The sequence below is a fragment of the Juglans microcarpa x Juglans regia genome, chromosome 1D (genome assembly GCF_004785595.1).
Source record: "Juglans microcarpa x Juglans regia isolate MS1-56 chromosome 1D, Jm3101_v1.0, whole genome shotgun sequence".
NCBI lineage: Eukaryota > Viridiplantae > Streptophyta > Magnoliopsida > Fagales > Juglandaceae > Juglans > Juglans microcarpa x Juglans regia.
The window spans coordinates 28,770,918-28,792,888 of record NC_054594.1 but is presented as its reverse complement, the minus strand read 5'-3'; the positions used below and the strand labels follow the sequence as shown (position 1 = coordinate 28,792,888).

Below are 21,971 nucleotides of genomic sequence, written 5' to 3'. Positions count from 1 at the left end.
TATATGAAAAATTTTGCTTACTATTTATTTTCATACTCTATAATTATAATTTTTTTATAGAGTATAGAGTATTTTTCATAAGATATAATGATATTTTTTAAAGAGTATAAAATAATAAATAGTAACTGATGAGAAGAATTTTTTTTAATATATAGATAAAAAAATATTTCTATCATTTTTTATACTATATATTAACATATAAATATATAAAAAAAAATTGATATTCATAATATTAATTGAGAATGATAAGTAATATTTATATATATATATATATATTGAGAAAGTACAGTTTTTAATCATCAGAGTAGCAAACTGTATAACAGGACCCACTGCATTTGAAAAAAAAAAAAACACTCACAAATACATTAACAGTCACCGACAGATATCAAATACAGCGGACAAGATGGCAGGTTCCTTTAGGCAAGAATATGAAAAATATAATTGCACCATATTCAACACTGCTCAAACTAATATCACTCCTCCGTGATTACTCCACCCTCAAAACGGCGGTTGAGTAATTTAGGAGTGATGAGTCTTTGCAGGTCATGTTGTTTTCTTTGTTTCACAGGATGGAATGGAAAATAACATGGTACAGGTGAGGTTGGGAATAGAAAAAGGTTGTTGGGACTGGTTAAGCATGTTTGCAACCTTAGAGTGTTCTGTTGTTGTATAAACTCAATATATCCCAAGTAAAATGAGATGAGAATTTTTAATTTTAGATGAACGTTTAAAATATTATCTTTTTAATATTAGTATTATTTTGAGATTTAAAAAAATTGAATCGTTTATTATATTTTGTGTTGAAATTTAAAAAAAGTTATAATGATAATATGAGAATTTTGTGTCTCATCCTACTTACCAAATCTGTGTGAGGGTAAGAAGGCATTAAAGAAATTTCTTATATTAGAAATTTAACTAACTAATTATTTGAGTTAAATTTCTTCAAGCAAAATTCCACTGGAAATTACTAACACAAGGCCAAACAAAATATTTAGTTAATTAGTTAAATTTCACTGTACAATTTAACTAACAAATTATTAATTGGGAGTGTTGAATTTAACTAATAATTTAATATTTTAACTAACACAAGGTCAAACAGATTACTAACTGATTTTCCACAGAAAATTCCACAGGAATTAGTTAGCTGTAAAATTTTTTAGAAGAAAATTCTACAGGAAATTATTCATGTTAAATTTCTCTGACACCTCACTCCAAATCTCTCCCAAAAAAAACCCCATTTAATTACAGCATACTCTCAACAGAGCATATGTGGGCAGCAAAATATCATTCAATTTTCAATGAATGCCAGAAAACTCAAAAAGAAATAAAATCATTACAACACTTTGTTTTTGGTTTGGTCTAGTAACACTATCAGATTTGATTAAACAATGATCTGAATGATAAACAGTTTTTGGAAGCAACTTGTAGCAAGAGGTCACTGCTTATTCATGTAGAGGTGACAATGTAACACTCTCTGAAAATATGAAAGAGGTAACTTAAAAAATGAAAGAAGTCTTACGTCATTCCAAGAGTCAGCATAAATATTATAAAGAGCCTTATCTCCAAAATTCTCATTGTTGAAGTAATACTTAATTCATTCAGAGTTTTAACCCTTTCTCGGTCACTGTCATTGTCTCCCCGACCTTTGTATTTTAATACGTATTTTCAATATGGAAAAACAAAACAATTATAACAGTTGGATGCTCTCAATATGAAACTGTGTGAGCATATCTAACTTTTATTTTTCCACGTCAAACATATACAAATCCATCTTGCCAAATAAGAATGCTAAAAAGACAAATGTGACGGCAAGAAAAGGTACAGCTCAGCTGAAAAGTTTATGGTTTGATGATTCTCTGATGGGGGCTAGACAAGACCAAGGTATAAAAAATCAGAAAGCCTTTTTGTGATAGGTAAATTCACTCCATTTCGATAGAGGAGTGTTTTCATAATATTTTATTATTATTTATTATTTATTTTTAATTACTTTTTACTATTTTTTAATATTTTATCATTACTTTTTAGAATAGAAAATCTAAAAATACAAAAAATAAAAACAAGATCCTCTTCAGGCGAAAGCCTACCACCAACGCACCTAATTAGATAGCTACATAAAGTGCAAACACCCCATAATCTTTACTCCCTCGCCCATGACCTGACCGCACATTCTACCACTAACCCACTATAAACATACCGCATACAATACCCACTTTAACTAACCATGCATTGCAAGTCACACACCCCTAAACTCACGTTCAAAGATCCACTTAACAAAGCCGAAACCACAAAACCAACACTTGACAGCAGATGGAACTTCACAAAAGAAACACATCAATGATTTTAAAAGAACTGCATATCTGGAAAATTGGGAATATAACCCCAAAAAAATCCAATGAAGTTAAGCATGTATTGTCTAAAGCCTTTTTTTTTTGGCTGCACTACATACTTATCTTTGAGCTAATTTCTCAAACAAGCTGTCTCCTACAACAATTATAAATTGTGGCACCCAAACACATGGTCACCTATCAATACAAATTGTACACATCCTTCCACATTTTGGTTATTTAAGCAGTAAATTGCTGATCCTTTAGTATGGTCACTCAAGGTGAGCACACCAGCTTATTGTATTTTACTGACTAAAGTTTGTTTAGTGGAAGATACTCACCTGAACTTGGCAAACGCCATAACAGGTCCCAATATTTCATTCTTTGCTATCAGCATTTCTTCCTATTTAATCACCAGCAAGTTGTCCATAAAAGTGATAGATGAAGGGAAATGAGTAAAAATAACTCCACTAAAAAGAAAGTTCCCCCATGTGCATGGTTTACAAAGAAAAACACATACATTGGAGAAAATTGTAGGCCCTATGAAATAATCCTTCTCACCCAAGGGCTTGCCCCTGGTTAGTAGTGTTGCTCCTCTCTTGCCATGCTCGATGTAGGAAAGAACTTTTTCAAATTGCTTCTTATCTACCTGCAAGTAAAAAAAAAAAGAAAAGAAAAAGAAGTGATTATACATACGAAGACTAGCCCGGTTTGAATTGAAAACTCACCTCAACTCATCTCATCTCATCATTACAACTTTTTTAAATTCTCACACAAAATATTATAAATAATTTAACTTTTTCAAATCTCAAAACAATAATAATATTAAAAAATAATATTATTCTAACAATATTTTATTCTACTCATTTAAAATCATCTCAACTCATCTCTGAATCCAAACGGGGCCAATTAAAATAAATATGCTTTATTTTTGCTCTTAAAATATAAATCAAATAATTAAAATTTTTTCTTCTATCAATTTAAATGTTTTAGACAAGCGATGATTGGGCCGGAACTTTGTACCCTACGAACAAAAACAAAAAGAGAGATTAAAGCCTAGCCATCTTCGTACATGAGATTCGATCCTTCTTGAACTTTAGGATCAAAATGATCCCAACCACTCAAACTTTTGCCTTTTCCACTAATTTCTTCACAAATTCCTTATATATTCCTTCTTGAATGTAAACATGAGAACTTGTAATGCATATTTCTCCCTATTAATATAAAACCATCATAAAAATATCATTAAACTCTCTTCTCTACTTTTTCTCTCCGTACATGTGCATTTCTCTTCTGCATATACTCCCATGGCAATTTACACTAGTACGAATTAACATCTTATAAGAAGTATAATAGTTAAGGATGGAGTATATGGAGGCAGTCCTTATAGAAACGAAGTTATTTGAGATTGAACATGCGGGAAGTCGAGCACTACACATCATAGAGAGGGGAAGGAATGTGACTAAATACTTGGTAATCATTTTCACTACTGCGAGTTGGGTTGTGCAATCCTTTGAAGGATACGCTCGATCGGATGATAAGAGTGAATTTATCAAAAATTTCATTTATGGCAGCAGTGTTTATATTGCACAGAGGCCCTATAATGACTTTGGAAGACGTTTGGCCATAGTGGAATATAGAGGTGGTGGCAGGAGAAGCATTATCATCGTCCTAGAAGATGTTGGAGGCAAAGGCTGGAGAAGGTTGGCTACGAAGCTTCGTGAGACGTGTGGTGGTGTGGTGAACGTAGTAAGGGAGAATTATAGGAGTGCTGAGGTTCCTGCCAACGACCTTTGAAGACAACCACCGCCAAGACCTATGTCGAGATCGTATTGGGTGCTGCTCCAGCCACGAGAGGTACCACCGGTAGACTAGTAGTACTGACACAGAGAAGAATAAGGTTAGACTTTGAATTGAAGGGCAGTGTTGTAATTTCAAGGATAATGGTGTATCTGTTAGAGAGAATGGTAGAGAGGAAAGCTCTATTGCACTGTCAGTCAAAGGAGCTTACACAAAAAGGGATGAAGGCTCTATAATCAAGGGGAGTGTAGCTGAGAAAACTTCCTTATTAGATCTATTTCCAAACAAGCCCTAAAGGAGGAACTAATAACTGAAAGGGAAAGGCTCATGAGCTTAATAAATAGAATTGATCAAGATATGGGCCTAGATCAGGGACTTGAAGTGGCCTATTGTATTCTTGAGGCATTGGGCACTCAAGTGGGATTGGGAGCTAACAACAAAATTTGGGCCGTGAAGGGTAAGCAGGTGAAGGGTCTGGGACAGAATATGGCAGGACCTAAGCCTTTAGGTACATAGGTGGACATGGGGAGAGCCAAAAAGGCTTGGACCAAAAAAGAAAAATAGAAAGTCCACAATCTAGTAGGACATCAGGCCCTGCGATAGTGGGCCAAACCAACAGGCCCATCTAAGTTCAAGGTTGGTCCTCCTCTGGCACTGCACAAAATCTACCAGTGGCTGACACCCACCTGACGAGGTCACCATAGAATCGACCGATGGGGAATGCGAGCCTGTGGCCGGACTCTTGGTTGGGTTGGTTTTTGAGACACAAAACAATGGTGGATCAGCTCAAACAGATGAGAACTCACCCCCAGAACATGCCGACAGTGGAAATAGTGGACCTCTTGAGTCGGGACAAGGATCTAACAGAGGTGAGGGGTTGTGAGGCTGACAGGGAGGCACCGGGAAGCCCTCTCATTGCGATGGTTGCCTTTGACTTCAATGAGACTAAATGAGAGTATATGCAGACACTAGTTCTGGGCATAGACAATGGGGGTGGCACAGGCAGCCCCTTTGGTGTGTGAATATGCTTGCTAGGGAAGAACCAACTCCACTGTTGTCTCTCCATCTGAACAAGAACAGCAACATCCAAGCCTCAACTTAGGTCTTAAACAAGGCAAATGAGATTCAATACTGTGTAGGGATTTTATGCGACAACTTTGAGGATCAGTTCATAGCCCTTCTTATAGCTATGGAAGCTGGAAAGAATAATCGATCACCCAAGGAGCTCACATCAGCTAAGAAGAAAGCAAGAGAACTCCAAAGACTTACCTAGACAATAAATAATAGAGTAAGAGAAAAATGCTCTAGCTGTGGAAGAGTGAAGGGAAGGGCAAAGGAGGTAGTTTTATGAAACCAAAATTTTAATCTTGGAATTGAATGAGATTGAATGAGTAGGATAAACACCATAAAGTTAGAATTCAGCTTCATAAATGGAATGTAGACATTGTATGTTTGAAAGAAGCGAAGCTAGCAGTTATTTCCCTTCGTATTATTAGAAGTTTGTGGGGATGTAGTCAAGTGGGTTGGCACTATTTACAGTCCAATGGAGCATCGGGGGGCATTTTAGTAATTTGGGAGAAAAGAGTTGTGGAAAAAATGGAAGATTGTTTGAGGGATTATGTGGCAGCTTGCTCGTTTAAGAGTATCATGGATAGTTATCTGTGGGCTTTCGCCCTAATCTTGACTGGGCCCAAAGTTTACTATAGGACAAGTTGGCCGGTATTAGCAGCTTATGGGACCTACCTTGGTGTATTGGAAGCGATTTCAACATCACTCGTTTTCCGAGTAAAAGATCAGATAGTTTCGGTTTCAACCCACCAATGGTAGACTTTTCTAACTTCATCTCTAAAAAAAATTTACAAAATATTCCTTTTGCAGGTGGCTCATTCACTTAATTAAGCAACCGAGATCATCCATCTTGGTTAAGGCTTGGCAGATTTCTAATCTCACCTAGTTGAAAGGCACAATATCCAGACCTCATTCAAAAGAGACTGCTTAGGTTGTGTTTGGACCACCTTCGCATCCTATTGAACTGCGGAGGCATTCGAAGAGGTCCAAAGTACTTTAAGTTTGAGAACATGTGGTTGAATTCAGATGGATTTCTAGAGACAAAATACGACAATGGTGGTCTTCTTACCAATTTCATGGCAATCCTAGTTAGATTTTGGCTTGTAAATTAAAGTCTTTGAAAAAGAGATTTGAAGGTGTGGAATGCACAAGTGTTTGGTGATTTGGAAAACAAAAAAAAAAAAAAATGTTCTCTTGGAGGAGTTTAAGGGCTTGGAGGGCGTGGAAGAGGAAAGGGTACTATCTGAAACCGAGCAGGCTCTCAAAAAACAAATGACTGTGTACAATGAACTAATTTCTCTTTTGGAAGAAATATCTTGGTAACAAAATTGTGAGTATTATGGTTGAAAGAAGGGGATATATGCACCAAGTTTTTCCACCTGTGGCCAACTTGCATAGGCGAAGCAATGCTATAGAAACATTGATGATAGATGGGGTGGCCTCATCCAACCAAACCTAGATCACAAATTACATTGTCAATTATTATGGAAGTTTTCTTTTGGAACAATTTCCGTGGAGGCCGAGACTTGATGGGTTGGCTTTCGATGTTCTTGATCCACAGGCAATGGAACAACTTAAAAGACCGTTTGATGAGGTACATGTCAGGCAAGTATTAAAACATATGGCGGGTGACAAAGCAACAGGCCTGGATGGTTTCTCCATGGCTTTTTTTAAGACTTGTTGGGGCGTGCTTAAAGAATATATCATATGGGTTTTCCATGAATTTCATAAAAGTAGGCAGTTCGAGAAAAGTCTAAACACAACTTTTATAGCACTCATTCCTAAAAAGCTTGACGTTGGAGAGGTAAAAGATTATCATCTCATTAGCCTAGTGGGTGGGTTATACAAAATCTTATCCAAAGTCTTGGCAAATAGGTTGAGCAAGATGATGGAAAACTTGATTTTGAAGCCTTAAAATGCCATTGTTAAATGCAGGAAAATCCTTTACTCCATGCTTATTGCCATTGAATGGTAGGTCAAAAGGCTTTTTTAAAAGTTCTCGAAGATTGTGACAAGGTGACCATCTTTCTCCGCTTCTTTTTGTTTTTGTGATGGAAGCTTTTAGTAAGATGATTTCAGGGATTGTGGCGGGCGGGTTCCTATTAGGATTCTCAATGGGTGAGACATTTATAGATTCGCTCAACATATCTCATTTATTGTTTGCTGATGATACCCTAATCTTTTGTGGACCAAACATAAGCAAATTCAAGTTTTGAAGGCTCTCCTATTATGCATTCAAGTCGTGTCAGGGTTGAAGGTGAATTTGGCTATATCAGTGATAATGTCAGTGGGCTATGTGCCCAATGTGGAGAGTATGGCGTCCATCTTGTATTGTAAGATATCTCAGCTGCCCATGAAATATCTAGGCCTCCCATTGGGTACAGCGTTCAAATCAAAATTCATGTGAAATGATGTGCTGAAAAAAATGGAGAGGAAATTAGCTAGTTGGAAGCGGATGTACTTATCCAAAGGGGGTCGGTTGACTTTAATCAAAAGCACTCTTTCTAACTTACCAAAGTATTTCGTCTCATTATTTTCACTCCCCGCAAAGGTGGCTCATTGCATGGAGAAACTCAACGTGATTTCCTATGGGGAGGGATAAATGATGAGTTTAAGTTCAACTTGGTGAAATGGGCCACAATTTTCTCTCCCATCAAAGAATGAGGTTTGGGAATTCAAAATTCGAAATATTTCAATAAAGTTTTGCTTGGCAAATGGTTATGGAGATATCACCACAAACGGGAGGCCTTGTGGTGAACCATCATTGCTTTGAAGCACAGTAAATCATAGGGAGGATGGTGTTCTAATGAGGTGCGTGGGCCTTATGGAGTTAGGCTATGGAAACATATAAGATGAGGGTGGACCACATATGTAGCACATACTCGATTCAATTTTGGAAACGGATTGAAGGTAAAATTTTAGCTTGGTATATGGTGTGATGATCGGGCACTCAAGGAAGTTCTCCACAAGTTTATGGCTTAGCAAGAAGGAAAGAAGCATCAATTGCGGATTTATTTATCATCTCCAATGACCTTCCTCAATGGAATATTACTTTCCTTAGAGATGCATAAGACCGAGAAATGGATGACTTTTCGATGTTCGTTGACCTAGTGTACTCCACTCGTTTGTCTGGGGGAGGGGAAGACAAGATCTATAGGTGCCCCTATTCATGTCCCGCTCTTTCTACTAAACCGTTACAACACATATTCGTTCCCATGGAAGAGCATCTGAAAGACAAAGGCACTTTTAAAGACAGCATTTTTTGTATGACGGCTTCTTTGGTAAATATTATTACTACGAACAACCTGATGAAACACGGTATTATAGTTATGGATTGGTGCTAATGTGCAAGAATAGCGGAGAGTCCATTGACCACCTACTACTACATTGTGAGATTGTCATGATCTTATGAAATGAAGTCTGTACTCGATTGAGGTTAGCTTGAGTGATGCCGGAAAGGGTATATGACCTTCTAGCTTCTTGGAGAGGTATTTGGGGCAACTCTCAAATTGCATCCATATAGAAGATGACACTTATATGTCTATAGTGGTGCATTTGGAGGGAGCGGAATGCAAGAAGCTTTGAAGAGAAAAAGCAATTGATGGATGTGCTTTGAAATTTGTTTTTCAATACTTTACTCCATTGGTCAATTGTAATTGATTTTCATGACATGAATTTTCATGAATTCTTTGTATCTCTAAACTAGCAGGCCTAGGCATTGCTCTTGTATATGTCTCGTATACTTGGGCTTATGCCTACTCTTATGATCAATAAAAATTTGTTTACCAATAAAAAGAAATGTCATTAAAACTACATTTTTTCTCTTTGGAGAAAGAATACATCTGAATTGCATGTCTATCAGAAGAAAGCAAAAAATAAAGAAAAAAAAAAACACCTTGTTATATAGGATATCAAAGAGAGAAAGATCAACAACTATATTAATATCGACATTGTTAAAAATTATGGGGGCAACTTGCCTCCTAATTCAAGTGAAACAACTTTCAAATTACTTGTAACTGACATTTGCATTACTTTATGTCCTACTTTTGTGGAACCAGTGAAATTAACCTGAAATAATGTGTGCAAGCATACAAAAGATTCAATATCACACAAAAATTAGGCAATGAAGTTGGTAAAGACATTTTCTCAAAATACTAAAATGAACAAGGCAACCATTCAACGAATAAACAAACAAAAACAACAATTACTGCATTAATATCCATGTGAGAGCTAGTGCCAGTCCTACGATTGATCCTAATCCACTTACAACATTGAGCACTCCATTATAGATACCAACTTTGAAAAGAGAAAAATAAAAGGTAAAATAAACAAAAATACCAGTTTGACCTCATAAAAACCAAATGAAAGTGGCCAGCGACTATGTCTATGAGCCACATTGCAATATGAACAATGAATGAAGTAGTAACACAAACTTGCTAGCTTTGCAAGATGAGCATAAAATAGAGCTTTAGAGGAGTTTGCTCAGTAGGCTTGACAGCCATGGTGCACCAGCTGCTAAGGCAGCTAAAGTAGGGCTAACCTTAAAAAAGAACATAATCAAAGAGACATTCTAGAGAATGATATGTCCTATGATACCAATAGGTTCTTGCAAAGTATAACCATGAAGTTTATTGACATTTTTATTACCTCAATGTATTTTATGAGCTGCACTAGCATAGTAACGAAAAGAACTTGCTGCCTAAGGAATGTCAACGACCTTATTCATACTGAACAATTTACCACCATTAACTGTTTCCAAGGTAGATTGTTCCTCTGCATTTTCCTCAAGCAAATCCACAAATTTTATCATTATTCTCCCTCTCTCCTACAACAATTAAGATAAAGAAAAAAACAGTAATAACTTATTTTAGCTTCTTGGTAAATTGTTTTACCCATCATGAATGATTAAATCATTCTAGAACAATATTGTTTAACTTAGAGGTTGGAACATGTACATACAGAGAGCCAAGCAAACGTGTCCATGGATTGTGGTTGAAAGCCCGACGTGCATCATTCACTGCTAAATCAACATCTTCTTTGTCTTCTTTTGCAATCTTGGCTAACACCTCTCTTGTTCTTGGATCGATTGTCTCAAACATTTTTCCTATTTCAATGGTGAAAAGTTAAAAAAGGGGTTGTCTAACATTACCTCAGCCTCGACAAAATGAGAAAATGGTAAATTTTCATCTATTAATTGCAAAAATAAAAAATAAAAATTATTGTGCATGGAAAACATATATATGACTTGGCTTTTTCCTAATCTATATCTCCACTATAGTACAATGTATTTCATAAAACTTTTTAATGTTTTGTTCTGCCAAGCACAAAAAATATATGCTTTCTTGGATGTTCTGTTTCTTATTTTGAGGTAATTAAAATTACATAAATTATCTAAAAAAATGAAAGAGGAGTGAGAAAGGATATTTGAAAACATAACAAAAACAAGTAGTACTAAACTGATGAGACATATTATAGAATCAACAAATTCTCTATTCATGAACAGAATGAACAGCTTTGTGAACAAATTCTCCATTCATAACAAATTCTCCATTCATATTATAGAATCAACAAATTCTCCATTCATGAACAGCTTTCTGAACTTAATCAGGTTCTTCACCAAAGAGCTGGCCAAGTTATCATCGGAATTATAAATTCAAAATTGATTCCATGAGGATAAGTAGAGAATATAAACAAACCAGTTCAAGTGTATCCTAATCCAAGTTGACAGAAGAAATTATCACAAAGCATATCTCATAAATCAACTGTGTAAAATTATGATTCCCAAAAAGAGTTGATACAAGGTAGCAAGAAAGATTGAGAAGGACAAGAAAAAAAGAAGCACATTAAAATCACACAAGCCATGCGAAATTCGATGATCTATCTAGTCAATCTCAAATTAACCTAAGTTTACACATTTGGGTCTTGTTTGAGTTAAATATCAACATATATGGAAGATCTAATAGAATAAAAGAGACTCGGAATTCAATTCATGGACGGTGACCAAATTTGACAAGCTAGCCTAAACACTATTTTTTTTTTTTTCTTTTTTTATCTAACCAAAAGAAACATAAGAAAAAAAGGCATAAGGAGAGGTTCGAGACATAAAGAAAACACTCGTTGAAAATACAAAACTCCAAGACTTAAACTTTTCCTTATTGACTCCATTACTCGTAAATACTACCTTAAATTTTCCGTTTTATTGCACTCTAACCCAATCTCCCTCCTGAGACGGCTCGCTAACTTCCACTTTAGAGGTCAAAACTTTGTTACTCACCTTTGAACACAACATGTTCCACCATTCCAATCCCTTCAGTTCACATAGCAAATGAGAGAGAGAGAGAGAGAGAGAGAGAGAGAGAGAAAGAGAGAGACAGATGAATTATTCCAACAAAATACTTTTCAGGGTAAGTGCATGTCGTCAGAGACCACAAACTGGGTGTAGTAAGGGATTTGAGACCGAGTCGTGAGAACGATCCTGGAGGCCTTTGTAGGGATTTTTCTTATCATATTCTCAGCCCAAAAACTACTCTTGAAAGGGATGACCAATTCCACTATCCCTCGAAAATGTTGAGAATCTCTAATCCAGAAGACGCTGAATGGATAACACAGACTTGTTGTTTAAACAGATTGCCAACCTTAAATTTGAGAGTGAGAACGAAGAAGAACAAGCTTGATGAACTAAGAACATAGAATTTTTTCTCCCAAATTTTTGTCGCTAGTTTGCCCTCCAGAAGCCTATCTCTACCCCTCCCACCAGCAGCCGACCAAGCCAACATCGCACAATGCACCATACCCACAATGCGTAGGCAATAAAAACAAAGAAGAACAACCAAAAAATACACCATGAGAGAGAAAGCTTTTCTTCGTCTTTAGACCTCTCATCCGAAATCCCTGCAATTGACGGGTAAGAAGCAGGAGCAAGAATTCTGGCCTCCATCCCTCCCATCAACCGGCCAAAACATCCCCTCACCCTAACAATGTCATAGCACGGAACTGTAGAACAAACCAGATGTGAAGAACCCAACGAAGAAGAAGCAAATTTGGTCCCTAAAGAACTAAATAAACGATGCAAGTGCACAAGGAACACAAAAAATAGAGATCATATTCGGTCAGCTAGGGATGACATCACACCATAGGACCAACTAAAGAATAAAACACATAATTTTTGTGCTTTTTGTTCACTAGATTGTCTAGATCGTCTGGTAGGTCCTTTTCCTCGAGCATAGCATAGCCTGTACGTGCCACAACGAAAACAAACGAATTATACTTTAATATGCACGTACTGTACGAGTGAAGAGTCTACTCGATCTACTCAAATTTGGAGCTTCAAGTTGGAGAAAGTTAGATACATGAAATAAGTACTTTGAAATTGGAAATTTTTTTCCTACTAATCGTGAATACGCTTATTATGTAATTACCAGGCAGTGATGGGATGTGGAAGTCCGAGAAATAAGTGGAAGGTCTTCCAAGCTCTTCAGAATATGGTGGAGATAACACATCCAAGATAGCACAAGGAGTCAGCGCAGTGAAAGAATGAATGTTACCACCGCTTCTTGGAAAGAGGACAAAAGCTTCACATGGCGCCTTGAAAATGCCATCTACCGCCTTGGATGTCAATCCAACTGCACCTACCATTTTAATATGATGTCAATGTTTCTCACCAGACACCAGGTTAATTCACTCAAGTTAAACAGGAAACTCATGCATTTTGGAAGCAGGTAGATGTCGACAGAGCGTAAAAAATGAAAATGGTAATGTTATTGCAGAATGTATGATTCTTAATTGGTTTCTTACACGTTTGGCAGCCAGAATTCATCACTTTCACCCAATCGTAAGCTTTGACATAAACAAATCCATAAAGGAGTTTGGTCAAGACAGTCATCCCAGGGTGATCATGAAGAGGAAGCACCCCGCCTGCTGGGAAGCAAAACATGCCCATCTGCTCAAAAATCCAAATAACACTCAGTCACACAAGGGCATAAGTGAAACAAAAAGTGTCAAACAAAAAACACTATTAATTTTTGTTCATCTCAGATAGCGGCTTTTAATATATAAGAGATATATATCCATAGAGAACGTGCCAAAGATTGAAGTAGAAAAAGATTCTCAATTTTTAGTTCAAGTTTTAAGATCTCAAGTGAGAGAGATAGACACATGAATTAAGTCATACAATATTTAGTGTTGCCCATATAAATATTTTGTGAATAGTAAATGTTATAGGGTCTACTTTACATGTTAATTTTTCTCTCATTTGAAAACCTTCAAGTTTGAACAAAAAATTAAGGAGATCTTAATCCATACAAGGCAACCTAGTCTACCTATAGAATTTGTTCATCCCACCGCAAATGGTGATTTTCCTATTCATATTATGTGTGTGTGTGTGTGTGTGAGTAATTTTAGGTACAAGTTTGAAATGTACAAGCATTTTTATATATTTCCACAAAAAAATCACAATAATATTTAAAAAAAAAAAAAGATTGTCAATAAAAATGCCCCTCCTCAAGTTATAGTCATTTAATATTGGTAAAAGACTTGAAGATCAACACATTCTCAGATCTTTTTATATTTTTCAAATTTTAGTAATTTGTTTTGGGATAAATATTAAAACTATTAGTGATTTTTTTCTTATTTGCTCGATTCTTTTAAAATATATAGAACTTAATAACATAAATTCAATTGAAGTTAAGCTTGATTTGTTAATGTCATGTTTCACACACCCTTGGGCCAAACTCCAACAACTCAAGTCTTCGATAACGAGTCATGCACAAAGAAGAATATAATGCGGCTTTGAGAGGGAAGCCTTGGGACCGGAAAACCTCCGATACCAAAGTCAGTAAATATTTTTCGAGTGTAGTAAATAAGTAAAAGAGTCTAGGGATCAGAGAGCTTCCTTATACTTGGGATCAGCTATTTATACTATGTCTGGGGAGGGTGCAGATAGTCTTTTCCACAAAGTCTATATTTCATTCTCTGTATCTGCTGCCAGACTCTCTTTAATGTGGCATGGCTTTTTGTCTGTTTCATAATTGTGGCATGTGATTTAATTACCAGCGCCATTAATGTGGAGTGGTTTCCTGACCCTCAAACTGATTTATACGAGTCGTTGATGGTCTGATGCCGATGAATCCAGACAGTGCCTTTTCCTGGTTGACATTTCGTTCCTTGCTTAGATAAAAAACCCATTGGGGTGGATTTCTGGGCCGAGATCCCATAGGCCTTTCCTAAGGGAAAAATTTTCCTTACAGTTACCTAGCCAATTCTTTCTGGACAGGTCCGGGAGCAATTTCTTTTATTTCCTTTGTCCTTATGCCTAATCAAGTTCTCAGCCCGCTTGGCCGCATGCTGAGTGATCTCCTATATTCTGCTCACATGGCAACACAACGTTAGCCACGTCTTTGCATTGTATGGTGCCTCTCCGACTTTGTCACCACGTCTTCGTGTTCTGTAGTCATTAATTCGCACGTCATTCCAGGGGATACGTTTTACAACAATTGCATTAATCAAGGGATCTTGGTACTTGAGTGGGACACGTGTGAGATTGGCGAAGTTATGATGCCTTGATAATGGAATCGTCACCCTGCCTTATATATATAAGGATTTCCCCTCCAGTTAAGTAGCCCACCCTATTCTCTACTTTTGTTCTATTATTCCGTGATTTCATCTTCTTACCTTTCTTCCTAAGTGTTTCATAAATCTCTTCCGCACCTTATGGCTCCGAAGATGTCTTTGCATCCTGGTGCTCGCGCAGTGCCCTTTGGTGCTATCCAAGCTGCTGCCACCCGTGATGATTCCCTTACATATGATTTTACAGAATTTTCATGGTGGTCGACAGTTACTTTGAGGAATTGGAGGAACTGAAGGCGACCTATAGGATCCCTTCAAAGCTAGAGCTTGCAGTGCCTTCTCCTATTGGTGGAGAAATGGATCAAGAAAGCTATGACAATAGAGTTGTAGTATACCCCGCCATGTTCTCCTGCGGCCTAAGGTTATTGATTTGCCTGCTAGTGCATGGAGTATAAGATTTCTTTGAACTGGCTCTCGCTCAGCTCATTCCTATTGCATGGAGGATCTTGGTCTCGTGTTGTGTCATCTGGTGTCGTGCCTTGGAGGAGGCTGGGTCGGATTATCCTTACCTTATGGCTCGCAAATTCTTCATTACTCAGAATTTAGTGCAAAAGGGTCAGCATATCTACAACTTCCAACCTATTCAGGAATTGGCCTGGATAGAGAGGCGGCATAAGGTGGTGAAGGGATACAACAACAAGTTCTTTTTGCCAGTCGACGGGTGGGAGTATTCTGCCGGGCAGGCCATTAGGAGGTTGTTCTATGTCTGTGCCAACTGGGGCACTGTATTTGACGCCTCGATCCACCACCCCGAACTGAATTCCCATGAGAAGGTGAGACTTGGGATCGTCTTGTCCTGGGTGGCGGTGCATCCAAACGACGTGTATTCGAAGGCTTTGTTGTCGGAGGATAGCCTTTGTCGATACTTGGTTCCTCCTGCCAACCAGGATTCAAATGCAGGGATCTCCTTGGATCCAACCGCTGTGCAAATTCCTAATTGCTTTTCGAGCCCGCCAATCGTGGGGAAGGGGAAAAGACCCTGCAGTATCCCTTCTGATAACGCTTCCAATCCCTCTAGAGGCCCCTCCGTGTTGGTGTTTCATCTCCCTACACACCCAAGAGAGCATGGAGAGACGATGTCAATCACAGCCCCGTTGGTTAAAAGAGCAGTGGTCGGCGTGATTCCTATAGCCTAAACTGCCTTCCCTAGTGGTGTCGAGGGGATGGCGGACGAGGTTCCCAGCGTGGGAGTCGTCGATCCCGATGTACCTAATGTCGATGGGGGAGTGGCTGGAGAAGTTCATACGGACCTTCAGGCGACCACGCTGCGCGGCCATATCGGTCGTCTTTATAGTGCAGAGGGGAAGGTCAAGAGATTACTTACCAGGCTAAACTTTATTCGCCAGCCCCTCTTCTTTTTCTTTCCATCTTTTCTTCCTTCTTCCTTTTTTTTTTTTTTAATGGCCTTTGGTTGTAGGGGTTGGAACGTCTAGCCACCTTCCATGTGGATAGCCTAGTGGAGCTGGGGAGAGAGAACCAAGACCTTCACTCTAAGGTACATGCGTCCATGGACAATGTGGCCTCTAAGAGGGAGGTGGCTAAAGGAGCCTTAGTCGACCTGGTCAGTTCCCAAGGGCAGGTCGGTCAACTCTGCATTGAGGCCTTGCTATCTTGTGAGGCTAGGGAGATATTGCAGCAATCTTTAGACCAATGTCAATCAGAATTGGAGCAATTGCAGGCTGACGTTCTGGAGGTTTGTCGGCAACGGGACACAGATGGTTGGAAGATCAGCCGACTCGACTCTAAGGTCAAAGAGTCTACCGAGTTGATGGCGACGAAGAGGAAGGGTTTGGAGGAGGAAAGGCAGAGAAGAAAAGATGCGGAGACCACCCTAACAATGAACCAGTTGGTGCTCAAGGGCTGGGAAGCAACCATTTGTAGTCTGTGAAATGAGTTATCTAATGTCTGGGGAGTTCGCGACGATGCATGGAGGTTCGGGTATGATGAAGGCTTGTAGTGGATGAAAACCTTCCTTCTTCAGAACCCCCAACGTGACCTTCGGGCTATGAACATGGGCAACTTTCCTTCTCGTGACGTGTCTTTGCGGCGACACGACGCTCTCGGGGTAGATTTAATCCCGAGTGGCCTTGGCCACAGTCCTAGAGGGAATGAACCCACCTTATGAGGGCGAACTTTACAGATGGGTCTCCTTGCCAATCCTCCGCTGACGGGTCCCCCATCTCCTTTTCTTGTTCTCACCCTTTTGCTTATTATGCCCTAACTCTGTTGTCATTTTCCACGGTCGACAAGTCATCTTGAGTGCTTGGTGGTGGCTCTGCGGGATTCAAGCCTGATCGGCCTGACTCCGTTGTGTTTCGTACACCCTTGGGCCAAGCTCCAACAACTCAAGTTTTCGATAACGAGCCCTGCACAAAGAAGAATATAATATGGCTTCAAGAGGGCAACCTTGGGGTCGGGGAATCTCCGATGCCAAAGTCAATAAATATTCTTAAAGTGTAGTAAATAAGTTAGAGATTCTAAGGATCAAAGAGCCTCCTTGTACCTAGGATTAGCTATTTATACCATGCCTAGGAGGGTGCAAATAGTCTTTTCCACAAAGTCTGTATTTCCCTTTTTTGTATTTGCTGTCAGACTCTCTTTAATGTGGCGTGACTTTGTGTCGACTTCATAATTGTGGCATGTGACTTAATTAACAACGTCATTAATGTGGAGTGGTTCCCTAACCCTGAATCCTATTTATACGAGTTGGTGATGGTCTGATGCCGATGAATCGAAAGTCATCTGTGTTTCCCATGCAACCTGTGCACATTCTGTTCTCGAGGGCAGCCGAAGTTGTGTTAGGTCAAGCTGTCTTGTCGACTAGATAGCACCTTTCCCTGGTTGACATTTTGTTCCTTGCTTGGATAAAAACCCCATCGGGCTGGATTTCTGGGCCGAGGTCGCATGGGTCTTTCGTAAAGGGAAACACCCCATTTGGTACAAGTTCTAAATGTATAAGTATTTTTATATATTTTCACAAAGAAATCACAATAATATTTAAAAAAAAAAAGATTGTCAGTAAAAATGACCCATCCTCAAGTTATAGTCATTTAAAATTGGCAAAAGACTTGAAGATCAAGACCTTCTCAGATTTTTTTTTATTTTTCAAATTTTAGTAATTTGTTTTGGGATTAATATTAAAACTATTAGTTTTGATCTTTTTCTTATTTGCTTGATAATATTAAAATATGTAGAACTTAATAACATAAATTCAATTGAAGTTAAGCTTGGTATGGTTGTTCCTGTTTGGTTCAAATAATATATCCTTAAAACAAAATTGCAAAATTAATAGAAACTAAGAGTATCAATTTAGATTGGGCTTGCCGCCCGTTTCTAGCTGGACGTTTGGATGGACTCCAGTTCCTTAGCCCAAGAAACCACAAAACCACATGGATCGCTAGTGTTTAGATTGTATCGAATAACTTACTTAATAAATGAGTCTAACCTAATAGACTCGATTAATAAATTTGTCAAACTCAATCTGTAATTAATCAGAAGAATGATTTTTTGGTTTGATATTTACTAAAAACTTGGATTGTGTTTATTAATTATAGTAATGAGCACTGATTTTCAACTTAAAGACCCCAAACCACATGGAGAAATGGTTTTGTATTTGAGAACCAATTTAAAGACCCCAAACAATTGATTTTAGCTGCTGCAAAAGGAATACAAGAGTTCAAACAAGCTCATCACAGGTTGCAGAATCAGTCTCCTCCATCAGGTACTGCTGGCGGTGTTAGCAAATGGAATAAGCCGGGAGAACATTCGGTTGCATTTGGATGTTGAACTGAGTTAAGTTGAGATAATAAAATATTATTAGAATATTATTTTTTAATATTATTATTATTTTAGAATTTGAAAAAATTGAATTGTTTATTATATTTTGTATTAAAATTTAAAAAAATTATAATGATGAGTTGAGATGAATTGAGATAGATTTAGTAACCTAACGAAACGCTTCGTAAATTGGAATGTTGCGGTAGACACTAATATTACCGAATCAAGATCCCCCATCACAGCAAACTTCCACAATTTCAGCAATCCCACAGATTTAGCTAGTTGACCGTTACACGATATATTTGTACAGCAAATTATTTTCCTTTCCATGTGTAGATAACTCTACTCAAAGTTTATATGTACGTGAATGACATCAATGAAAAGCAAGTGAATATTTTCCTACAATCTGTTTCTTAACAACTAAGGCAAAAAGAGTTGGAATTGATATTTTTTTTTGTGGGATTCAAAGGGGGAGATATTGGTGACTTTATGTGCAAAAATAAACTCTGTTTCAACCCTGAATTGCCGAAACTGTTGCTCTGAGAAGGGCTACGGAGTTGTGTGCTTAGCTCTGTTTCTCAAGGGTTACCTTTGAAGGAGACGCTAAGATGTCGTCAAAACTACTGATAGTAGAGAGGAATGCTAGACATGGCATGGGCAAGTTATTGAAGATACCAAAAAATTCATTTTCAACATACCTATGTGGAGAGTCCAATTTACATAAGAAGCTAATGAGGCAGCTTGCTTGCCAAACAAGCATTCAACTATAATTCTAAGAAGATTTGGATGGAAGATAATCATGTTCTGATTCTTAAATCTGTCATTAGGATTCGTCTGGATGTTGAACTAAGTTGAGTTGAAATGATAAAATATTATTATAATATAATTTTTTAATATTATTATTATTTTGAAATTTGAAAATTTGAAAAAATTATAATAATTAGTTTGAAAGTGTTTATGTTTAAATGATGTTTGAGAAAAGAGATGATTAAGACGTGATGGGATGAGATAAAAACTTTTCCAAACCTCCTAATGTAGACAAGTAATAATAAAATATTAAATAGTAGTAAAAAATAGGTGAAAAGTAATGAATAATAAAAAAAATAAATAAAAAATAATAATAAAATAAATAATAGTTATGAGAATGATTGAGAGCTTGATGTCCTCTCATTAGCCAACCCAGGCAGGGTGAGGAGGGGTCGATGGTGGCCATCCCTTGGGTAGTTCGATCTCGTCAACCCAATGGAACGGCTGTCAAAGGGCCAACCCATCGTCGGTGCCCTTTTTTTTTTTAATGTTTTAAATTTTAAGGCTTTTTTTTTTTTCAAATTTTATTAGTTTCAATTGATTTTTTTTATTTCGTTTATTTTTCTAAAAATTTCAACTATTTTGATTTTTATAAAATTAGTGGTTAATTTTTTTCTTATTTTTTTAAAAGAAAAAACTTAGTTGTTTTTAAATTCTTAAGTTTTATTTTATTTATTTTCTATGCACTATAATTTTAAATTTTCATGTCTTCTAATATTTTATGCTCACATTACATGTTGATTGTACTTTTTTTTTTCTTTTAAAACGACGCGTGTCCTTTTATAACTGGCTATTAATATATAGTAAATAGTGTGTCACGTTTCCTTAACTAAACTAATAGAGATATGACGGATGGATCTTTTTAAAAAAATTGAAAATTGATAGACCTACAAATTTTTTTATAATTATTTTTTAAATGAGGAGTATTTTTATAAAATAATTTATAAAAGTAATATCACTTTACAACATAAACATTTTAAAATGTGATTATATAAAAAATTATAAAAAAATTATATATATATCATTACTCATTTAAAATAGACACCTGACTACACAGTCAATTTCAGACTTTTATAGTCAGAAGTATCGGTTTATAAATGTCTAAACCCAATAGATCTAAATAGTAATTTTCCTTAGAGTGATTTATGCATAAAAATATGAGAAATTTGTTAATTAAGTTAGATAACTTACCTTTTTATATAAAACGGATTGAGTGAATATTATTTGATTAAATCCAACATGATTTATTAATTAATGAGACTATATTGATCATGTGGTTTTATATATTCAATTAAAAAAAATCATATTTGTATTCGTCCATATAATTGTAGATCCATTTAAGAGCATTCTTAATGGATTAGCCAAAATTAAATGATACTTTTGATGAATGTGAGAGGAATTTAATTTTTGACTATTCCATTCATATAAGTCTCTACATTGGAATAATTATTTTTTCATTATATAACAATAAAATAATATAAGATAAATTTGATTTTGACTATTCATATCAAATCCTCACATTGAATTATCCATTTATTCATTATATAGTAATGAGTCATTAATAATTAAAAAATATTAAATTTTTTTAATTATTAATTTATTTTATTTGATCATATTTTATCATATTTTTACCTATTATATGTTAATTAATAATTATATTCTAATTAAATTATGGATTAAAAAATTATATTTTTTTTAATTTTCATTAAATGCTAATTGTCATTTCAAAAAATAAAAAATAATTAAATAACAAAAAAACCAGATCTACAAAGGCCCAAAAAGAAAAAAGGAAAAAGCATCAAGGTCTTGATCTATTCGATTCGGGAGCTCCAAACGATGGGCGATTTCAATCTCGCTCTCGTAATCGTTGCCATGGTCACGTGTATCCTTGTCTTCATCTTCAATGTCTACCTTCTCATCGTTTTGGATACTTTTAGGCCTTCAAATGCTGATATTATATTACATAATTTTTCGAGTAAATCTCTTTAATTTTTTTGTCTTTTTGGATGCGATGTTGGTATATGCGTGTAGGAGTGTTGGTTAGGGTTTCTGGTTTTTTTGAGAGGGAACGAAGAAGCAGCTGATGGAACAAAGAAGAAAGAGAAATAAATAATAAAATATACATTTGATGTATCTATAATAACTTGTAAATTTAGAAATGATTTTAGTGTTTATTGTAACTAAAATCTGAATATTTGAATTTTAGCTAATCTACTGTAATGATATTTTAGAATCTAATAGTTAAATATGTGATAGATTTAACTTTTAACTAATTCATTAAAGATGCTCTGTGAGCATTCCTAGTTTTCGAACATAGTGGTTCAATAATGAAAGGAACCCATGTACAAAATATGTCCATCTTAACTTTCTTTATACAGGCTAAATTTAGAATTTAAAATCACCTTATTTCATACATTTAAATATATATTTTAATCTATTTATATTTAAATATATTTTAATAGAATTCACAAAATATATTATTTACATATCAATTTAAATTATCTAAAATCGCATATAATTTTCCTGATAGGACGGAGAAAACCAATGACTAGTGTTGAGACTCTTAGAGGC

At 36.3% G+C, this 21,971-nt stretch overlaps 1 protein-coding gene and 1 pseudogene across 1 annotated transcript; both read right to left on the bottom strand.

The window, feature by feature from the left end:
• Positions 1 to 2,661: 2,661 nt before the first annotated feature.
• Positions 2,662 to 12,129, bottom strand: LOC121246338 (annotated as a pseudogene).
• Positions 12,130 to 12,317: 188 nt separating this feature from the next.
• On the bottom strand, positions 12,318 to 13,140 carry LOC121246331 (plant cysteine oxidase 1-like). Its single transcript, XM_041144450.1, has 3 exons — positions 12,987 to 13,140; positions 12,611 to 12,814; positions 12,318 to 12,424 (listed from the first exon to the last, which is right to left on the bottom strand). Exons 1-3 carry the CDS (start codon positions 13,129 to 13,131, stop codon positions 12,318 to 12,320), a joined length of 456 nt encoding a protein of 151 aa, XP_041000384.1. The 5' UTR covers positions 13,132 to 13,140.
• Positions 13,141 to 21,971: the final 8,831 nt, after the last annotated feature.